At 38.8% G+C, this 21,962-nt stretch overlaps 1 protein-coding gene across 1 annotated transcript; it reads left to right on the top strand.

The window, feature by feature from the left end:
• The first annotated feature begins 2,660 nt into the window (after positions 1-2,660).
• LOC149417126 (transmembrane protein 179) lies at positions 2,661-20,824 on the top strand. The gene is made up of 5 exons (XM_089641239.1): positions 2,661-2,867; positions 16,593-16,736; positions 17,924-18,085; positions 18,748-18,832; positions 19,682-20,824. The coding sequence occupies exons 1-5, from the start codon at positions 2,758-2,760 to the stop codon at positions 19,859-19,861; spliced, it is 681 nt and encodes a 226-aa protein (XP_089497365.1). The 5' UTR covers positions 2,661-2,757; the 3' UTR covers positions 19,862-20,824.
• The last annotated feature ends 1,138 nt before the right edge of the window (positions 20,825-21,962 follow it).

Consider the following 21,962-nt stretch of genomic DNA (forward strand, 5'->3'; position numbering starts at 1 on the left):
ATACTTTATATCGTAGGTAATAGGCATTAAAATCGCTTGACAAACAGAGTCTAGAAACGTTCGATTTCAAGCAAAAAACTGGTTTTTATTTATTTAGTAAATAATTTTATAAGAAAGCAAAAAAGTTAATCAAGTGAAACTGTCACAGATAATCTTAGCTATAATACAGTATTTTTTAAAAGTTGTTTCCGTTATGCGTTCGTACATTTCTATTGAAAAAAATATTTATTAGTAGTTAGCATTTATATTTTTTATTGAGTAATTTAATTTTGTATTTGTATTCTACTCAAGGGAAGCGATAGGAAAACATTCAATTTAACTAAAGCATATTTTTTGGTATTCACAATGTACACCAATTCATTATAAAGATTAATCAAAATAATGATTTGGCATTAAGCTTCGCCTTAAAATATGAAAAGGGTTCAAACATAATTACGTGCGACTGCTTGGCCGTCATTTCAGTAACATTTAAAGTTCGGCTGGAGAGATATTTTCGTCAGGAAACTTACCTGAAAGAAGACGAATGTAAATAACAACTGAAATCTAGGAAAATGCTAGAGTAAAGTTATTCTTTGTAGAACTATTGGATATCTATTCTACGAAATGGGAGAAATATGTACATGTTTATCATTTCTAAAACTGTATTCCCGGGACTGAAATTGAAGTAAAAATGATTTATTTATAAAGAAGTCATTATAATGCAGTATTTATAAAAAAAGATTGGATTTTTAGTACAATAATTATATTTATTAATAATTTTTTTCTTAGAGGATACATTAATTAAAAATGCAATTCTGATTAAATGTAAAATCTACAGTAAAGTTGGCTCGTCCCACTCGGAGAAGATATTTTCTATACAACGTATTTGAATGGTTTTTTGGTTAACATAAAATGAGTGATATTCATTCGTCAAAATTATCGAAGGCCATATCTTCAATTCTGCCCAGGAGTAATGAGGGCACAGCGCTTTCCAGAAGTTCTTCTCGGTATTCATTGGTGAAGTCATCGGGAGTGAAGTGATCTTCACAAACTCGGTACATTTGCATTTCATTTAATGTTTTGTTGAGGTACTTCAAACGGCCGAGGCTCTGAATCCACTGCTTGCACTTCTCCTGGTTTGGAGGAAATCCAAAGAAGTTCTTCTTCTGCTCAATGGCCTCCCAGTCACTCCCGTCCCTGTAGTAGGCATTTGAACAATCCATGGCAGAGCACAATATGGCATACTTGTGCTGCGCTAGAAGCTGGGCGGGCCGCTCGTCGTGTGACAACACATAGGTTGGATTGTGCTGCGGTATTCTCTGAACAAATAATTGCACCAATGTCGCGAAGCTTAGCCCGGGTGAACACTTCTTAAAGAAGTCTTTCATTTGCTGTTTCATATCTGCGGCATACGCAACATCATCAGGGGTCATCTTCTTCCCTAGAATATTGACTAGAGCGTTGGGGTTCTTCAGGTTTACGGTTTCATATTCATCATCGCTTTCTTCATCCGATTCGTCGAAGAAGTCATCCCGGACCGGGGCCTGGGTTCCGCCGACGGTTCCTGTGTTTTCTTCATCCTCCTTGGTATAAGCCTCCAGGTGGAATTCACTTTCTACTCTTGTCATGTCATCGGTGCCTGCCTTTTCAGGAGATTGGACGCTTTCTACACGAATTCCGTCTTCTTCATCTGCATTACTCATTTCATGATCCCAGTTTCCATCTTCTATTACTATGTGTGATTCAGTCTCTTCTGCTTCATCAGCCAAGTCTATATTAGAAGCAATTGTAGTGTCTGTCATTGCGATTAAAAATTAGAAATCTATTAATATGAAGCTACTTTGTCGATTTTTAGCACTCTGTTTACAACTGTCACTGCATAAATAAAATAAACCACTCTCGTTTTGGCGCATTCGCGATGTTTGGGAATGGCAATAGACAAAAATGTGAGTTATTTTGACCAATCAGTAAAATCCATGCAATCGGGGCTAGAAGTAACATAAATGAATGTCGGTCGTAGATAATAACTAATCGATTTCGAAATGTTACATTATATTAAAATACAAATGTTTTGATAAAATATCTTTAGTAAAATCGGAATGCATTTAGAACAATTTTTAGGATAAATGCCAAATATCCTATACTAGTGACATGCAAGCGCTTACTATATTTAATTGGTGACCGGATAAATCATCAAAATGATAATTCATGACATCTTTAAAAAGTTATATAAAGTCATGGAAAGTGATGAAACAAAAACTCTATTAACTGGGTTAAGTAGGTTAGGTTAGGTTAAAAAAAAATTTTTTTCATCGTTTCTAATGACTTTATATCACTTTTTAAAAGTGTGTTGAATCGTCACTGTGCTGAGTTATCATGGAACCATTGGATTTAGGTGGTGGTTTTATTAGTTATAATTTATATGGGCTCGGCCTGTTTTATCATACCTTGGGAGGTATGTGGATAAGGTCAAGGAAGGTATGTGGATAACTCATTAAAATGAAAATTCAACACACCTTTGAAAAGTGATATAAAGTCATGAAGTGATGAAACAGAAACTAGATTAAATAGGTCACTGAAGGTTGAATAAGAACGGTGTAATATCAGTGCTCAATACATGAGTGGTTTATTTATGGTAAATACCATAGAAAATATCATAATATCTCTTTATATGTCATCTATGTGTCATCTGCTCACTGACAGGAGACACAGTTTATGCACAGTTTGTTTGTGAAAAGCAGTGTTTTCGAATAGTTTTACTCCAGTTAAAGCCTTAAAATGGCTTTGACAAATGTTTTGTTGTTAAGCCAAATAGCTGGTTATGTTATTGGTCTTATTCTATCGCTATGCATTGTTGTGCCGATGAGTTTGCATCAGGATGAATTTAGGTACGTAGATTCTATATTATTATACACTAACAAAGATCTTATACGTATAATATTATGATTATGCATACATGGTCATGGAATGACATTTGTGTCTGAAAGCATATTTATTTGAGATGATTTCTTATTTTTTGCATGACAAATGCAATCATAACTAGTTTATTATTGTTTGGGTTTTAATTTTTTAAATGTACACTTGTCAACGCGGCAGGGTTTTATGTATTTACGCCTGAATTACTAATATCATGCACCTAAATTAGACTTAAAAATTAATAGTTTTTAATTATGATAAATAATATGAAACTATTTCAAATCAAACTCTCTAATGCTTCGTTAGACATCCATATCCCCACTGAGTCATATAATAATACTATCACAATTATTGTTAATGCATGTACTTTGTTATCAACGTAATAAAGACCACTATTTGTTTGATTACTGATAATTTAGTAGTTTTATGATAAGAACTAGAATTTTTATAATGCAATGCAATTTTTTACGACTTTACGACTACCACAATACGGGCATGAGTCTAGTATGGTTCCTACTCAAATAAAATGTATTATGTAAAAAAAGTTAAAACTTTCTAGGCCATGCCCGGATCCTATTCGCATTCATTTTTCTTCCAGTTGACTGGCACTGTACTTACCTTCTATCCTCATACGGTTTAGTACGAACTCCATTCTTCCAGTTGACTGGCACTGTACTTACCTTCTATCCTCATACGGTTTAGTACGAACTCCATTCTTCCAGTTGACTGGCACTGTACTTACCTTCTATCCTCATACGGTTTAGTACGAACTCCATTCTTCCAGTTGACTGGCACTGTACTTACCTTCTATCCTCATACGGTTTAGTACGAACTCCATTCTTCCAGTTGACTGGCACTGTACTTACCTTCTATCCTCATACGGTTTAGTACGAACTCCATTCTTCCAGTTGACTGGCACTGTACTTACCTTCTATCCTCATACGGTTTAGTACGAACTCCATTCTTCCAGTTGACTGGCACTGTACTTACCTTCTATCCTCATACGGTTTAGTACGAACTCCATTCTTCCAGTTGACTGGCGCTGTACTTACCTTCTATCCTCATACGGTTTAGTACGAACTCCATTCTTCCAGTTGAATGGCACTGTACTTACCTTCTATCCTCATACGGTTTAGTACGAACTCCATTCTTCCAGTTGAATGGCACTGTACTTACCTTCTATCCTCATACGGTTTAGTACGAACTCCATTCTTCCAGTTGAATGGCACTGTACTTACCTTCTATCCTCATACGGTTTAGTACGAGCTCCATTCTTACAGTTGACTGGCACTGTACTTACCTTCTATCCTCATACGGTTTAGTACGAGCTCCATTCTTCCAGTTGACTGGCACTGTACTTACCTTCTATCCTCATACGGTTTAGTACGAACTCCATTCTTCCAGTTGAATGGCACTGTACTTACCTTCTATCCTCATACGGTTTAGTACGAGCTCCATTCTTCCAGTTGACTGGCACTGTACTTACCTTCTATCCTCATACGGTTTAGTACGAGCTCCATTCTTCCAGTTGAATGGCACTGTACTTACCTTCTATCCTCATACGGTTTAGTACGAACTCCATTCTTCCAGTTGAATGGCACTGTACTTACCTTCTATCCTCATACGGTTTAGTACGAACTCCATTCTTCCAGTTGAATGGCACTGTACTTACCTTCTATCCTCATACGGTTTAGTACGAGCTCCATTCTTCCAGTTGACTGGCACTGTACTTACCTTCTATCCTCATACGGTTTAGTACGAGCTCCATTCTTCCAGTTGACTGGCACTGTACTTACCTTCTATCCTCATACGGTTTAGTACGAACTCCATTCTTCCAGTTGAATGGCACTGTACTTACCTTCTATCCTCATACGGTTTAGTACGAGCTCCATTCTTCCAGTTGACTGGCACTGTACTTACCTTCTATCCTCATACGGTTTAGTACGAGCTCCATTCTTCCAGTTGAATGGCACTGTACTTACCTTCTATCCTCATACGGTTTAGTACGAGCTCCATTCTTCCAGTTGACTGGCACTGTACTTACCTTCTACCCTCATACGGTTTAGTACGAACTCCATTCTTCCAGTTGAATGGCACTGTACTTACCTTCTATCCTCATACGGTTTAGTACGAGCTCCATTCTTCCAGTTGACTGGCACTGTACTTACCTTCTATCCTCATACGGTTTAGTACGAGCTCCATTCTTCCAGTTGAATGGCACTGTACTTACCTTCTATCCTCATACGGTTTAGTACGAGCTCCATTCTTCCAGTTGACTGGCACTGTACTTACCTTCTATCCTCATACGGTTTAGTACGAACTCCATTCTTCCAGTTGAATGGCACTGTACTTACCTTCTATCCTCATACGGTTTAGTACGAACTCCATTCTTCCAGTTGAATGGCACTGTACTTACCTTCTATCCTCATACGGTTTAGTACGAGCTCCATTCTTCCAGTTGACTGGCACTGTACTTACCTTCTATCCTCATACGGTTTAGTACGAGCTCCATTCTTCCAGTTGACTGGCACTGTACTTACCTTCTATCCTCATACGGTTTAGTACGAACTCCATTCTTCCAGTTGAATGGCACTGTACTTACCTTCTATCCTCATACGGTTTAGTACGAGCTCCATTCTTCCAGTTGACTGGCACTGTACTTACCTTCTATCCTCATACGGTTTAGTACGAGCTCCATTCTTCCAGTTGACTGGCACTGTACTTACCTTCTATCCTCATACGGTTTAGTACGAACTCCATTCTTCCAGTTGAATGGCACTGTACTTACCTTCTATCCTCATACGGTTTAGTACGAGCTCCATTCTTCCAGTTGACTGGCACTGTACTTACCTTCTATCCTCATACGGTTTAGTACGAGCTCCATTCTTCCAGTTGACTGGCACTGTACTTACCTTCTATCCTCATACGGTTTAGTACGAGCTCCATTCTTCCAGTTGACTGGCACTGTACTTACCTTCTATCCTCATACGGTTTAGTACGAACTCCATTCTTCCAGTTGAATGGCACTGTACTTACCTTCTATCCTCATACGGTTTAGTACGAGCTCCATTCTTCCAGTTGACTGGCACTGTACTTACCTTCTATCCTCATACGGTTTAGTACGAACTCCATTCTTCCAGTTGAATGGCACTGTACTTACCTTCTATCCTCATACGGTTTAGTACGAGCTCCATTCTTCCAGTTGACTGGCACTGTACTTACCTTCTATCCTCATACGGTTTAGTACGAACTCCATTCTTCCAGTTGAATGGCACTGTACTTACCTTCTATCCTCATACGGTTTAGTACGAACTCCATTCTTCCAGTTGAATGGCACTGTACTTACCTTCTATCCTCATACGGTTTAGTACGAGCTCCATTCTTCCAGTTGACTGGCACTGTACTTACCTTCTATCCTCATACGGTTTAGTACGAACTCCATTCTTCCAGTTGAATGGCACTGTACTTACCTTCTATCCTCATACGGTTTAGTACGAGCTCCATTCTTCCAGTTGACTGGCACTGTACTTACCTTCTATCCTCATACGGTTTAGTACGAACTCCATTCTTCCAGTTGAATGGCACTGTACTTACCTTCTATCCTCATACGGTTTAGTACGAACTCCATTCTTCCAGTTGACTGGCACTGTACTTACCTTCTATCCTCATACGGTTTAGTACGAACTCCATTCTTCCAGTTGAATGGCACTGTACTTACCTTCTATCCTCATACGGTTTAGTACGAGCTCCATTCTTCCAGTTGACTGGCACTGTACTTACCTTCTATCCTCATACGGTTTAGTACGAGCTCCATTCTTCCAGTTGACTGGCACTGTACTTACCTTCTATCCTCATACGGTTTAGTACGAACTCCATTCTTCCAGTTGAATGGCACTGTACTTACCTTCTATCCTCATACGGTTTAGTACGAGCTCCATTCTTCCAGTTGACTGGCACTGTACTTACCTTCTATCCTCATACGGTTTAGTACGAACTCCATTCTTCCAGTTGAATGGCACTGTACTTACCTTCTATCCTCATACGGTTTAGTACGAGCTCCATTCTTCCAGTTGACTGGCACTGTACTTACCTTCTATCCTCATACGGTTTAGTACGAACTCCATTCTTCCAGTTGAATGGCACTGTACTTACCTTCTATCCTCATACGGTTTAGTACGAGCTCCATTCTTCCAGTTGACTGGCACTGTACTTACCTTCTATCCTCATACGGTTTAGTACGAACTCCATTCTTCCAGTTGACTGGCACTGTACTTACCTTCTATCCTCATACGGTTTAGTACGAACTCCATTCTTCCAGTTGACTGGCACTGTACTTACCTTCTATCCTCATACGGTTTAGTACGAACTCCATTCTTCCAGTTGACTGGCACTGTACTTACCTTCTATCCTCATACGGTTTAGTACGAACTCCATTCTTCCAGTTGACTGGCACTGTACTTACCTTCTATCCTCATACGGTTTAGTACGAACTCCATTCTTCCAGTTGACTGGCACTGTACTTACCTTCTATCCTCATACGGTTTAGTACGAACTCCATTCTTCCAGTTGACTGGCACTGTACTTACCTTCTATCCTCATACGGTTTAGTACGAACTCCATTCTTCCAGTTGACTGGCGCTGTACTTACCTTCTATCCTCATACGGTTTAGTACGAACTCCATTCTTCCAGTTGAATGGCACTGTACTTACCTTCTATCCTCATACGGTTTAGTACGAACTCCATTCTTCCAGTTGAATGGCACTGTACTTACCTTCTATCCTCATACGGTTTAGTACGAACTCCATTCTTCCAGTTGAATGGCACTGTACTTACCTTCTATCCTCATACGGTTTAGTACGAGCTCCATTCTTACAGTTGACTGGCACTGTACTTACCTTCTATCCTCATACGGTTTAGTACGAGCTCCATTCTTCCAGTTGACTGGCACTGTACTTACCTTCTATCCTCATACGGTTTAGTACGAACTCCATTCTTCCAGTTGAATGGCACTGTACTTACCTTCTATCCTCATACGGTTTAGTACGAGCTCCATTCTTCCAGTTGACTGGCACTGTACTTACCTTCTATCCTCATACGGTTTAGTACGAGCTCCATTCTTCCAGTTGAATGGCACTGTACTTACCTTCTATCCTCATACGGTTTAGTACGAACTCCATTCTTCCAGTTGAATGGCACTGTACTTACCTTCTATCCTCATACGGTTTAGTACGAACTCCATTCTTCCAGTTGAATGGCACTGTACTTACCTTCTATCCTCATACGGTTTAGTACGAGCTCCATTCTTCCAGTTGACTGGCACTGTACTTACCTTCTATCCTCATACGGTTTAGTACGAGCTCCATTCTTCCAGTTGACTGGCACTGTACTTACCTTCTATCCTCATACGGTTTAGTACGAACTCCATTCTTCCAGTTGAATGGCACTGTACTTACCTTCTATCCTCATACGGTTTAGTACGAGCTCCATTCTTCCAGTTGACTGGCACTGTACTTACCTTCTATCCTCATACGGTTTAGTACGAGCTCCATTCTTCCAGTTGAATGGCACTGTACTTACCTTCTATCCTCATACGGTTTAGTACGAGCTCCATTCTTCCAGTTGACTGGCACTGTACTTACCTTCTACCCTCATACGGTTTAGTACGAACTCCATTCTTCCAGTTGAATGGCACTGTACTTACCTTCTATCCTCATACGGTTTAGTACGAGCTCCATTCTTCCAGTTGACTGGCACTGTACTTACCTTCTATCCTCATACGGTTTAGTACGAGCTCCATTCTTCCAGTTGAATGGCACTGTACTTACCTTCTATCCTCATACGGTTTAGTACGAGCTCCATTCTTCCAGTTGACTGGCACTGTACTTACCTTCTATCCTCATACGGTTTAGTACGAACTCCATTCTTCCAGTTGAATGGCACTGTACTTACCTTCTATCCTCATACGGTTTAGTACGAACTCCATTCTTCCAGTTGAATGGCACTGTACTTACCTTCTATCCTCATACGGTTTAGTACGAGCTCCATTCTTCCAGTTGACTGGCACTGTACTTACCTTCTATCCTCATACGGTTTAGTACGAGCTCCATTCTTCCAGTTGACTGGCACTGTACTTACCTTCTATCCTCATACGGTTTAGTACGAACTCCATTCTTCCAGTTGAATGGCACTGTACTTACCTTCTATCCTCATACGGTTTAGTACGAGCTCCATTCTTCCAGTTGACTGGCACTGTACTTACCTTCTATCCTCATACGGTTTAGTACGAGCTCCATTCTTCCAGTTGACTGGCACTGTACTTACCTTCTATCCTCATACGGTTTAGTACGAACTCCATTCTTCCAGTTGAATGGCACTGTACTTACCTTCTATCCTCATACGGTTTAGTACGAGCTCCATTCTTCCAGTTGACTGGCACTGTACTTACCTTCTATCCTCATACGGTTTAGTACGAGCTCCATTCTTCCAGTTGACTGGCACTGTACTTACCTTCTATCCTCATACGGTTTAGTACGAGCTCCATTCTTCCAGTTGACTGGCACTGTACTTACCTTCTATCCTCATACGGTTTAGTACGAACTCCATTCTTCCAGTTGAATGGCACTGTACTTACCTTCTATCCTCATACGGTTTAGTACGAGCTCCATTCTTCCAGTTGACTGGCACTGTACTTACCTTCTATCCTCATACGGTTTAGTACGAACTCCATTCTTCCAGTTGAATGGCACTGTACTTACCTTCTATCCTCATACGGTTTAGTACGAGCTCCATTCTTCCAGTTGACTGGCACTGTACTTACCTTCTATCCTCATACGGTTTAGTACGAACTCCATTCTTCCAGTTGAATGGCACTGTACTTACCTTCTATCCTCATACGGTTTAGTACGAACTCCATTCTTCCAGTTGAATGGCACTGTACTTACCTTCTATCCTCATACGGTTTAGTACGAGCTCCATTCTTCCAGTTGACTGGCACTGTACTTACCTTCTATCCTCATACGGTTTAGTACGAACTCCATTCTTCCAGTTGAATGGCACTGTACTTACCTTCTATCCTCATACGGTTTAGTACGAGCTCCATTCTTCCAGTTGACTGGCACTGTACTTACCTTCTATCCTCATACGGTTTAGTACGAACTCCATTCTTCCAGTTGAATGGCACTGTACTTACCTTCTATCCTCATACGGTTTAGTACGAACTCCATTCTTCCAGTTGACTGGCACTGTACTTACCTTCTATCCTCATACGGTTTAGTACGAACTCCATTCTTCCAGTTGAATGGCACTGTACTTACCTTCTATCCTCATACGGTTTAGTACGAGCTCCATTCTTCCAGTTGACTGGCACTGTACTTACCTTCTATCCTCATACGGTTTAGTACGAGCTCCATTCTTCCAGTTGACTGGCACTGTACTTACCTTCTATCCTCATACGGTTTAGTACGAACTCCATTCTTCCAGTTGAATGGCACTGTACTTACCTTCTATCCTCATACGGTTTAGTACGAGCTCCATTCTTCCAGTTGACTGGCACTGTACTTACCTTCTATCCTCATACGGTTTAGTACGAACTCCATTCTTCCAGTTGAATGGCACTGTACTTACCTTCTATCCTCATACGGTTTAGTACGAGCTCCATTCTTCCAGTTGACTGGCACTGTACTTACCTTCTATCCTCATACGGTTTAGTACGAACTCCATTCTTCCAGTTGAATGGCACTGTACTTACCTTCTATCCTCATACGGTTTAGTACGAGCTCCATTCTTCCAGTTGACTGGCACTGTACTTACCTTCTATCCTCATACGGTTTAGTACGAACTCCATTCTTCCAGTTGAATGGCACTGTACTTACCTTCTATCCTCATACGGTTTAGTACGAGCTCCATTCTTCCAGTTGACTGGCACTGTACTTACCTTCTATCCTCATACGGTTTAGTACGAACTCCATTCTTCCAGTTGAATGGCACTGTACTTACCTTCTATCCTCATACGGTTTAGTACGAACTCCATTCTTCCAGTTGAATGGCACTGTACTTACCTTCTATCCTCATACGGTTTAGTACGAGCTCCATTCTTCCAGTTGACTGGCACTGTACTTACCTTCTATCCTCATACGGTTTAGTACGAACTCCATTCTTCCAGTTGAATGGCACTGTACTTACCTTCTATCCTCATACGGTTTAGTACGAGCTCCATTCTTCCAGTTGACTGGCACTGTACTTACCTTCTATCCTCATACGGTTTAGTACGAACTCCATTCTTCCAGTTGAATGGCACTGTACTTACCTTCTATCCTCATACGGTTTAGTACGAACTCCATTCTTCCAGTTGACTGGCACTGTACTTACCTTCTATCCTCATACGGTTTAGTACGAACTCCATTCTTCCAGTTGAATGGCACTGTACTTACCTTCTATCCTCATACGGTTTAGTACGAGCTCCATTCTTCCAGTTGAATGGCACTGTACTTACCTTCTATCCTCATACGGTTTAGTACGAACTCCATTCTTCCAGTTGAATGGCACTGTACTTACCTTCTATCCTCATACGGTTTAGTACGAGCTCCATTCTTCCAGTTGACTGGCACTGTACTTACCTTCTATCCTCATACGGTTTAGTACGAACTCCATTCTTCCAGTTGAATGGCACTGTACTTACCTTCTATCCTCATACGGTTTAGTACGAGCTCCATTCTTCCAGTTGACTGGCACTGTACTTACCTTCTATCCTCATACGGTTTAGTACGAACTCCATTCTTCCAGTTGAATGGCACTGTACTTACCTTCTATCCTCATACGGTTTAGTACGAACTCCATTCTTCCAGTTGAATGGCACTGTACTTACCTTCTATCCTCATACGGTTTAGTACGAGCTCCATTCTTCCAGTTGACTGGCACTGTACTTACCTTCTATCCTCATACGGTTTAGTACGAACTCCATTCTTCCAGTTGAATGGCACTGTACTTACCTTCTATCCTCATACGGTTTAGTACGAGCTCCATTCTTCCAGTTGACTGGCACTGTACTTACCTTCTATCCTCATACGGTTTAGTACGAACTCCATTCTTCCAGTTGAATGGCACTGTACTTACCTTCTATCCTCATACGGTTTAGTACGAACTCCATTCTTCCAGTTGAATGGCACTGTACTTACCTTCTATCCTCATACGGTTTAGTACGAGCTCCATTCTTCCAGTTGACTGGCACTGTACTTACCTTCTATCCTTATACGGTTTAGTACGAACTCCATTCTTCCAGTTGAATGGCACTGTACTTACCTTCTATCCTCATACGGTTTAGTACGAGCTCCATTCTTCCAGTTGACTGGCACTGTACTTACCTTCTATCCTCATACGGTTTAGTACGAACTCCATTCTTCCAGTTGAATGGCACTGTACTTACCTTCTATCCTCATACGGTTTAGTACGAGCTCCATTCTTCCAGTTGACTGGCACTGTACTTACCTTCTATCCTCATACGGTTTAGTACGAACTCCATTCTTCCAGTTGAATGGCACTGTACTTACCTTCTATCCTCATACGGTTTAGTACGAACTCCATTCTTCCAGTTGAATGGCACTGTACTTACCTTCTATCCTCATACGGTTTAGTACGAGCTCCATTCTTCCAGTTGACTGGCACTGTACTTACCTTCTATCCTCATACGGTTTAGTACGAACTCCATTCTTCCAGTTGAATGGCACTGTACTTACCTTCTATCCTCATACGGTTTAGTACGAGCTCCATTCTTCCAGTTGACTGGCACTGTACTTACCTTCTATCCTCATACGGTTTAGTACGAACTCCATTCTTCCAGTTGAATGGCACTGTACTTACCTTCTATCCTCATACGGTTTAGTACGAACTCCATTCTTCCAGTTGAATGGCACTGTACTTACCTTCTATCCTCATACGGTTTAGTACGAACTCCATTCTTCCAGTTGAATGGCACTGTACTTACCTTCTATCCTCATACGGTTTAGTACGAGCTCCATTCTTCCAGTTGACTGGCACTGTACTTACCTTCTATCCTCATACGGTTTAGTACGAACTCCATTCTTCCAGTTGAATGGCACTGTACTTACCTTCTATCCTCATACGGTTTAGTACGAGCTCCATTCTTCCAGTTGACTGGCACTGTACTTACCTTCTATCCTCATACGGTTTAGTACGAACTCCATTCTTCCAGTTGAATGGCACTGTACTTACCTTCTATCCTCATACGGTTTAGTACGAGCTCCATTCTTCCAGTTGACTGGCACTGTACTTACCTTCTATCCTCATACGGTTTAGTACGAACTCCATTCTTCCAGTTGAATGGCACTGTACTTACCTTCTATCCTCATACGGTTTAGTACGAGCTCCATTCTTCCAGTTGACTGGCACTGTACTTACCTTCTATCCTCATACGGTTTAGTACGAACTCCATTCTTCCAGTTGAATGGCACTGTACTTACCTTCTATCCTCATACGGTTTAGTACGAGCTCCATTCTTCCAGTTGACTGGCACTGTACTTACCTTCTATCCTCATACGGTTTAGTACGAACTCCATTCTTCCAGTTGAATGGCACTGTACTTACCTTCTATCCTCATACGGTTTAGTACGAGCTCCATTCTTCCAGTTGACTGGCACTGTACTTACCTTCTATCCTCATACGGTTTAGTACGAACTCCATTCTTCCAGTTGAATGGCACTGTACTTACCTTCTATCCTCATACGGTTTAGTACGAGCTCCATTCTTCCAGTTGACTGGCACTGTACTTACCTTCTATCCTCATACGGTTTAGTACGAACTCCATTCTTCCAGTTGAATGGCACTGTACTTACCTTCTATCCTCATACGGTTTAGTACGAGCTCCATTCTTCCAGTTGACTGGCACTGTACTTACCTTCTATCCTCATACGGTTTAGTACGAACTCCATTCTTCCAGTTGACTGGCACTGTACTTACCTTCTATCCACATACGGTTTAGTACGAACTCCATTCTTCCAGTTGACTGGCACTGTACTTACCTTCTATCCTCATACGGTTTAGTACGAACTCCATTCTTCCAGTTGAATGGCACTGTACTTACCTTCTATCCTCATACGGTTTAGTACGAACTCCATTCTTCCAGTTGACTGGCACTGTACTTACCTTCTATCCACATACGGTTTAGTACGAACTCCATTCTTCCAGTTGACTGGCACTGTACTTACCTTCTATCCACATACGGTTTAGTACGAACTCCATTCTTCCAGTTGACTGGCACTGTACTTACCTTCTATCCTCATACGGTCGAGTACAAACTCCATTCTTGTAGATATTTTCGGCTTATCCTTCCAAACTGTTTTCGTGTGTGATTTGCATATTTTTTCCTATCTAAACTATGTGTCCTGTTCGTGAGGTGTTAAGTTTAGAGTCAAGTGGGATTCATAAATCACATACATTCCAAAAATTGTCGCTGTATAACAAACCGTTTTTCTACAGCGAGAGTTCAAGTGCTTCAGTTGCCGCGCAAGCCTTGCGTGTAATAGACGTGTGAGACTTTTGACGCGAAAATGGCTAAACAACGAAATCATCGGTTGAATTCAACTGAAATTGAAGCTTTGGTCAATGATAATGATTCCGATATTAACTTTGATGATTGTGACGATGCAATTATTGATTTGGGTACCTATCTAACTGCAATTGTAGATCGAGGTAACGAGAACTATTTATTTAGATTTTACAGTATAAATCATGTCAGTAGACTTGCAAGAGTTTATTTTTTCGTTTTTAGATTTGTCCATAAATAAAAACTATTTTTAATTACAAAATGTATTATATTTTCGTAGAAAGCACTCACTTTGTGGTTTAACATTTTAATGAAATAAAACAATATTTTTTGTTTAAAACCACGAATTTTTATTAATTTTAAGACCAACCGGTTTCGCTTAATCACAAGTTTAATTTTGTACCCTGACGATGCTCGAGTGAAGCGAAACCGGTCGGTCTTAAAATTAATAAAAATTCGTGGTTTTAAACAAAAAATATTGTTTTATTTCAACAAAATGTATTGTTTTATTTTGAAAATATAATAATAAAGAATCATTCTAATATATCCAAAAAGAATAACCTCACTTTAAATAATGGTTATGTAAATATTAATGATTGAATATTGGTTTTATCAAAATAATTCCTCAATTCTTACAGCAAAATTGCCTATGGCACACTTAAAGATGAAAAAATTATGTATATTTTTTCCATAAACATTTTGTTTATAAGTCTAGTATGTACCGAGTTACAATGAGGGTGGTTTGAAATGTTTCCGACTTAACAATGAAACAAGATTTTTTTCCTTAAGTTTTTTATTTATTTTTCTACATAGTCTCCTTGTAACTCTACACACTTCTATCAGCGATGCTCCCATCTCTCTAACCCATACAAATAGTACCCGGCGTTTTTCTCTGCAAAATAATTGTTCACAAAGGTGATTGCCTCCTCATTTGATGAAAATCTCTGTCCTCCGAGCGCAGTTTTTAGATTAGGGAACAAAAAGAAGTCGCGTGGGGCTAGATCTGGTGAGTAAGGTGGATGGTCAAGCAGTTCAAATCGTAATTCGTGGATTTTTGCCATGGCAACCGCTGAGGTGTGAAACGGCGCGTTGTCTTGTTGAAACAGGATTTTCTTTTTCGGCAAATGTGGCCGTTTTTCCGCAATTTCTGCCTTCAGCTTGTCAAGTAATGATGCGTAGTATGCTCCTGTAATAGTTTTTCGTTTTTGAAGATAATCAATTAAGATAACTCCATGACTATCCCAAAAAACAGTCGCCATCACTTTCCCATCCGAGAAAACAGTTTTTGCTTTTTTTGGAGCCGGTTCCCCCTTTGTAGTCCACTGTTTTGACTGTATTTTTGTTTCAGGCGTATAATGGTGTATTCAAGTTTCATCTACAGTAATTAATCGGCGCCAAAAATGATTTATTACACCTAAACTGCGCCAACGGAGCGCTGGAAATGTTCATTCGAATGCGTTTTTGGTCTAACGTGAGCAAACGCGGCACCCAACGCGCGGACAGCTTTCTCATGTCTAAATCTTGATTTAATATGTGACAGACACGTTCTTGGACATTTTCATAACCTCTGCTATTTCTCTCACTTTAATTCGGCGGTCGTCTAACACTATTTGGAGAAGTTTAGCAATGTTATCGTCAGTAGTTGCAGTTTTTGGACGTCCCGAACGTACATCGTCTCCCAAGCTCTTACGGCCACGTTTAAATTCAGCTGCCCAAAATTTCACTGTGGTAAATGATGGTGCAGAGTCCCCATACACAGACCAACTCATCTTTGATTTGCGTAGGCGTATTGCCTTTCAAAAACAAAAATTTAATAACAGCTCGATACTCAATTTTTTCCATTTTCACAAAAACACACACATCGACTCACTCAAACGACTGACAACTAAAAACTGCGCGTCCAAAATGTTCGAAACTTTGGTGAGTAACTGTCAAAAAATGCACAGCTAAATTCACTAGCTTTTATTGACGAGTACCGCCATCTTTGCATTGAGGTCGGAATCTTTTCAGACCACCCTCGTATATGTATATGTGAAAATGGTGCCACAAAATAAGTTTGCTGTGTTTGAAAAAAAAAAAAGAAATATTACTTGTGAAGTCCTGCCATTATGTGATGTTTGTTGTGTGGTTGGTTTGCAGGGGCCATTGCCTGCTGTTCTCCACGGGGGTGTGGCAGGAGACGGATGGGCAGTTCAATGTGACATGGGCTTCGCAGGCCTACTGCAACTACACCATCTTTGTGGGCCTCATGCTCTTCATCGTGTCGGCCGTTCAGATCTACAGGTACCACCCATGTCACTATTTGTTTCGAAGTTAGCACACCCCAGCTTAAAAACACTCTTTTATCAAAAATCGATTTTTCAACAAATATATAAGTGAAAACTATCATTAACAATATATGAGTTATACGACTGTGCTTTATTTCATTTTTAAACAAGTACTGTACTAATAATTATGTTTAACGGGGACCTTTCAAATTAAAAAAAAAAACATAATTTTTAACATTTGATGACAACGTTATATTTGAATTTCTGTAAAACATCAATCTAAGAATGTTAAACAAACTTACGTAAGATCTAATACTTTATTAATCTCTGTAAATTATAATAAATTATTAACATTCCTAATAAATACTTAAATATTCTAACATGTGGAACATGTACAAGCTTGTTAATGTACTTTTCATTATTTTTACTGTATATAAAATTTATAATAGTATTTATCATTAGTTTTAATGTCGCGCTCATTTATCTTACAAATCTGTGATCCTAGAAGCTAATCTTTTTTATGTGTACATACTTATAAAATACCTACCTATATTAATTTATTTTACTTTAAAATATGTGGTACAATTTTTTTCAGTTTTAAAAACTAATGTTTGTTCTGTACAGAATGGTAGTATTGAATAAAATCAGGAGCACTTTTATTTATTTTTTTATTAAGATACATAATTGTTTTAAATGTTCTATGAGTGATTTTAGGTAATAAAATGTAAAATAAATCACTATTACAATAGAATAACCACTCACATGTTTTTTGTAATAATGTATATTGTAACAAGTGAGCGATCGCTGTTGTAATGTGCCAAATTTGTAGAACTTAAAAATATGGGATAAATGGCAAAATGTAGGTAGATTCATTGGCTTTAAACCACAGTAAGGAGTTGAAATGTTACCATATTAATATTTTGATGAATGATACTAATTAATTGTTACGGTAAATGTATGGTACATTATACGGACACTAATTAGGAAATAGTCATGAAATCACAGTGTAAAACAAAGGTAAAAGTGTAACCATCTGGCTGGGTTACAAGAATTGAAAATCGTAGTCACTAATAGTTCCTACTAATTAAGTCCGAAAAGTCTGCCTTGGGTAGCTTTCATTGGGGTATCCACAATACCCACTCAGCCATATCAGCACATGGTAGTTAGTTTCTGACATAATTGTGTTGTTTTGATTAATTCCAGACTGTCCGTGTTCATGTACAAGAACGTGGACAGCTCCTTCCTGTCGGCCTTCATCGATGTGCTGTGCTCCATCTTCATGTGCGGCTTCATTGTCATCGCCGCCATCATGATCACGCTCGGCTTCATGACCTGGTGCCAGGACATGACGCAGAGGTTCCCCTCGTGAGTGCCACCATCTACTTCTACATTTATTATGTATAGCAATTTATAAGTCATTATTTGTAACTATTTAGCTCGCAGTGTCATTTCCATCATGAGTTAGACAGAACTTTGCCTGAGTTACAGCACTATAAAAAGTTTTTTTAAAGCATCTTATATTTGAGAGTTAGATGAAAATTTAAAAGCTCCATAACTCATGATGGAAATGACACTGTGAGCTGAATAGTTACAAATAATGACCTATAAATTTCAGGCACAAAAAGCTGTCCCACAAAATGATGGTACACAAAAACTGATTGTTTGACCGTATTTTACACTTAAGGTCCTATTTAACAGATACGCTTTCACCTGTATTTATTTCCACTTATGGATTCTGCACTCTGCTTTTTCCCACCCTAAAGTCAATAACTTGTCGTCGTTCCCGAGCATGGCTGCAGATCACCAACGAACATACAACAACTAAGTGTTCTTAATTTATTCGATGTGAACTGTTTTTTGTAAGTTTGCGATCTGCAGACGTGCTCGGGAACAATGATGATGAGTTATCGAGAAGTTCGATGAACCGTGCTATATACCCCTGGCGCCATTATTCGTCCATGCCCTTCCATGGCTCCTTTTACCTATAATTAAGAAACATTACTTACTGTGGCTTGTTACATGCGCAGGTGTGAGATAGCGGCCGGTCAGGACATCGACAAGAATGATAAGATCGACACGGCCGGATTCTACATCGAACTGGGAACTGCACAGGTTTGAAAATATTTTATTCTGACTTAACAGAATCGCTTCAGATGTCGATATGGTAAGGAGAGATACAAAGGGGATATTTTTATATCTTTCTTCCACAATCTTCCCTGCTTGCATAGTTTCGGTAGTATTATTACAGTCTGCATGGTTCTCGCAAGCCACATACCATAATAATTTGTCAACTTTATATAAATTACATGTTCAAATTAAAAAAAATTGTTCAAACAAACAGAAATTACAAAGGATATAGCTTGCAGGTACATCCTATTTATTACAGCTAACCCAATTAACAAGAAGTAGAATACCTACATATAATATTAAACTAAATATACCTACCCAAGAAAAGATATAGGTATATACATATATTTTATTTCACGTGAAGCAAATACAAGCATTATAATTTAAAATAAAACAAAAACTTAATAAACACCACTTTTATTTTTTGTACTTAATGCTGTCCGGGTTTCGCTACAACCGTAGCTTCCTCAGGGCAGCATCTACAAGTAACATGTTTTATCAATATATTGAGTTTTCACATAGGGTTCCTAAAATTGACTGTGCTCCAGTGGAGGAGGTAGGGGGTTGGGAAGAGAGTGCTCTTTGTCAATAGGGAAGAACCCTCGGAAAGTATCAGACTTTTATTTAGGTTGATTTGATCGTTGATGACTTTGCTATTAATGTTTTTGGCTCTCCGTAACTACAAATACTAATTAAATAGCAATTTAAATAATATAGTTCCATCTTGCATGCATTAGTTTTATGAATCCAATCCAGGGGATGAGAAGTCCACCGCAGTTTGAGTTCACCTGACTTTCACGGCAGTATCTTACAAATGAAACGCTTGTCCAACAGTTTGGAGCGTGGGGTTCGTTCGCCACGTGGGTGGGCCTGTCGGTGTTTGCCATGCTGAAGCTATGTCGCTACCACCAGATGGAGAATGTGCGCGTGTCCATGTACCGCGAGCGCCAGCGCCTCATCAACGAGGGCGGCTCTCCCAGTGGCTCTCTGCAGCGTGACGAGCCCCCCGCATAGCTCCCCGCCCTCCACCCCACTGGACAGGCTAGTGAGGGACACATGTGAACACACCACAACCAACACACCTGTGCACGCTATTTACTCGTTCTCGCTATTGTCTCCTTATTCCGTTGCAAATTAATTTAACCACTAGTTAAATGACCAACAAATAAGTTTCCTATGAAATAAATTATAAAAAGAAAGCTGTTGGTTAGTGGGGGTTACAGCAGTAACGCTTTCCCGGGACTATTCTGCTAAACTTTGGCATTATTTTTTTTTAATTCCTAAATGTTTTTTGTGAATATTTAATTAATTTCAGGCCAAAAATACAGGATGTCCAGGGTTAAAGTGCACAATTTGACAAACTTCGGGAGGTGATTCTACATAATAGTATAAGTAGAAAAGAAAAGTAACTTTTTTCGAAATTTTAATATTTTACTGTAGTTTTCAAGTGCAAAATTGAATTGTTTGTATGGAGAAAATAATATTCTTCTATTAAAAAATAGTTTTGTAGAGGTAAAAAAAATTATTTACTTCTACCATCGTATAGAATCACTTTACCCCCGGACACCATGTATATGTTTGATGGGGAACACGCACAATCCCGACTCAACTACTGATGAATGAGATCACAATACATAAATCTATTTTATTTCATCAGTGGTGAAATTCACATTTTATTAATTCAGGGGTATACAAGCTATGTTAGCAATCTCCACCAACCTCAATTTATATTGTTATTATTTGTAACATGTAAAAACATTTAATTCCCTTTTGTTTCGTTAATTTAGATAAATTTCGAGATTATTCTTTGTTGGCACTTTAATATGTATAACTCATTATTTGGACACTCTCACTTTCTTATTTAAGATTTGATATTGCCACAAAAACTTTGCTTTTTTAGCTTAAATTATTTTGTGTAATGTTGAAAAATATTGATTAATTTATTTTTCTTACAAATCCCACCGTTTTCATTGTGTAGGGTCGTATATTATAATAAACTAACATGATATGCATAAAATATTCCTTCTTATTAATTAATTAATATTACTTCTTATAGAATAATGATTATTGTGTGCAGACATTTGAACTAGATGCGGGAGATATGAAGTTGTTTGTATTAAGGCTTTGTATCGTAGATGGCGCTAGTTTCATTATTTTAGGAAAAAAAAATTGCAAGGTGTGCTTTAAATATTAGGATGAATTATTTCCTTGCACCCATACATATGCAATATGAATAAATAGTTTTGTCCGTTCAAAAACTCAATTCTTTCAAGAGAGGCATACAAATACAATTGTATCGGTAATTCAATCCAATATTGTATTTGTATGCCACTATTGAAAGAATTGGGTTTTTATAGGGACAAAACTATTTATTCAAATGACTTACTAGCTAATGTGTACCCGGCTTTGCTTGGGGAGTTATAAATGGTTTGGGGTAAAATTTTGAGGCCTTTTTAAGATATACAATTCTGTACAACATTATTTTGATGTATCACTTGAGGTTTAGCCAGCGTTAGCAATGTGAGCACCTGAAAATATTGTTTTTACAACTTGATTACAAAACATTGACTTCTCTCTACTTTCTATAAATATAATATGTATGTATTATAAGTATGTATATATAAAACTTCCTGAAGAAATTCTCTAAATGATGGTGAAAACCCTATCAAAATCTGTTGCGTAGTTAGGAAGAAAGCGCACAAACAGACAGATGCGGATAGCGACTATGTTTTATACTATTTAGAGATGTACACATGTCTTGTGTCCATTTGCACATGCAAACAAACAAACAAACAATATGTACATCTTAATATTTTAAAGCATAATTTGCAAAACATGTTTTTTCCTAAAATAATTAAATTAGCGCCATCTACGAACGTGTAGATTATGATATGTTCCGTTCAACCTTAAACCCATGTTTTATCACATTTAAAAAATTTTGTGTTATGTTTTATTGAATAATGATTAATGTGGTAATTCATATTTTTGTAACCGAGAGGCTGAGAGATGTCTTGTGTCCATTTTACCAACTTGAAAAAATCTTTCTAATTTAAATACATATTAAAAAAGGTTAATTTGAATTGAATAGACAATCAACTTTGTTATCAGACTTTTT

The sequence above is a fragment of the Hesperophylax consimilis genome, chromosome 16 (assembly GCF_061612785.1).
Source record: "Hesperophylax consimilis isolate HC1 chromosome 16, BYU_Hcon_1.0, whole genome shotgun sequence".
Classification (NCBI taxonomy): Eukaryota; Metazoa; Arthropoda; class Insecta; order Trichoptera; family Limnephilidae; genus Hesperophylax; species Hesperophylax consimilis.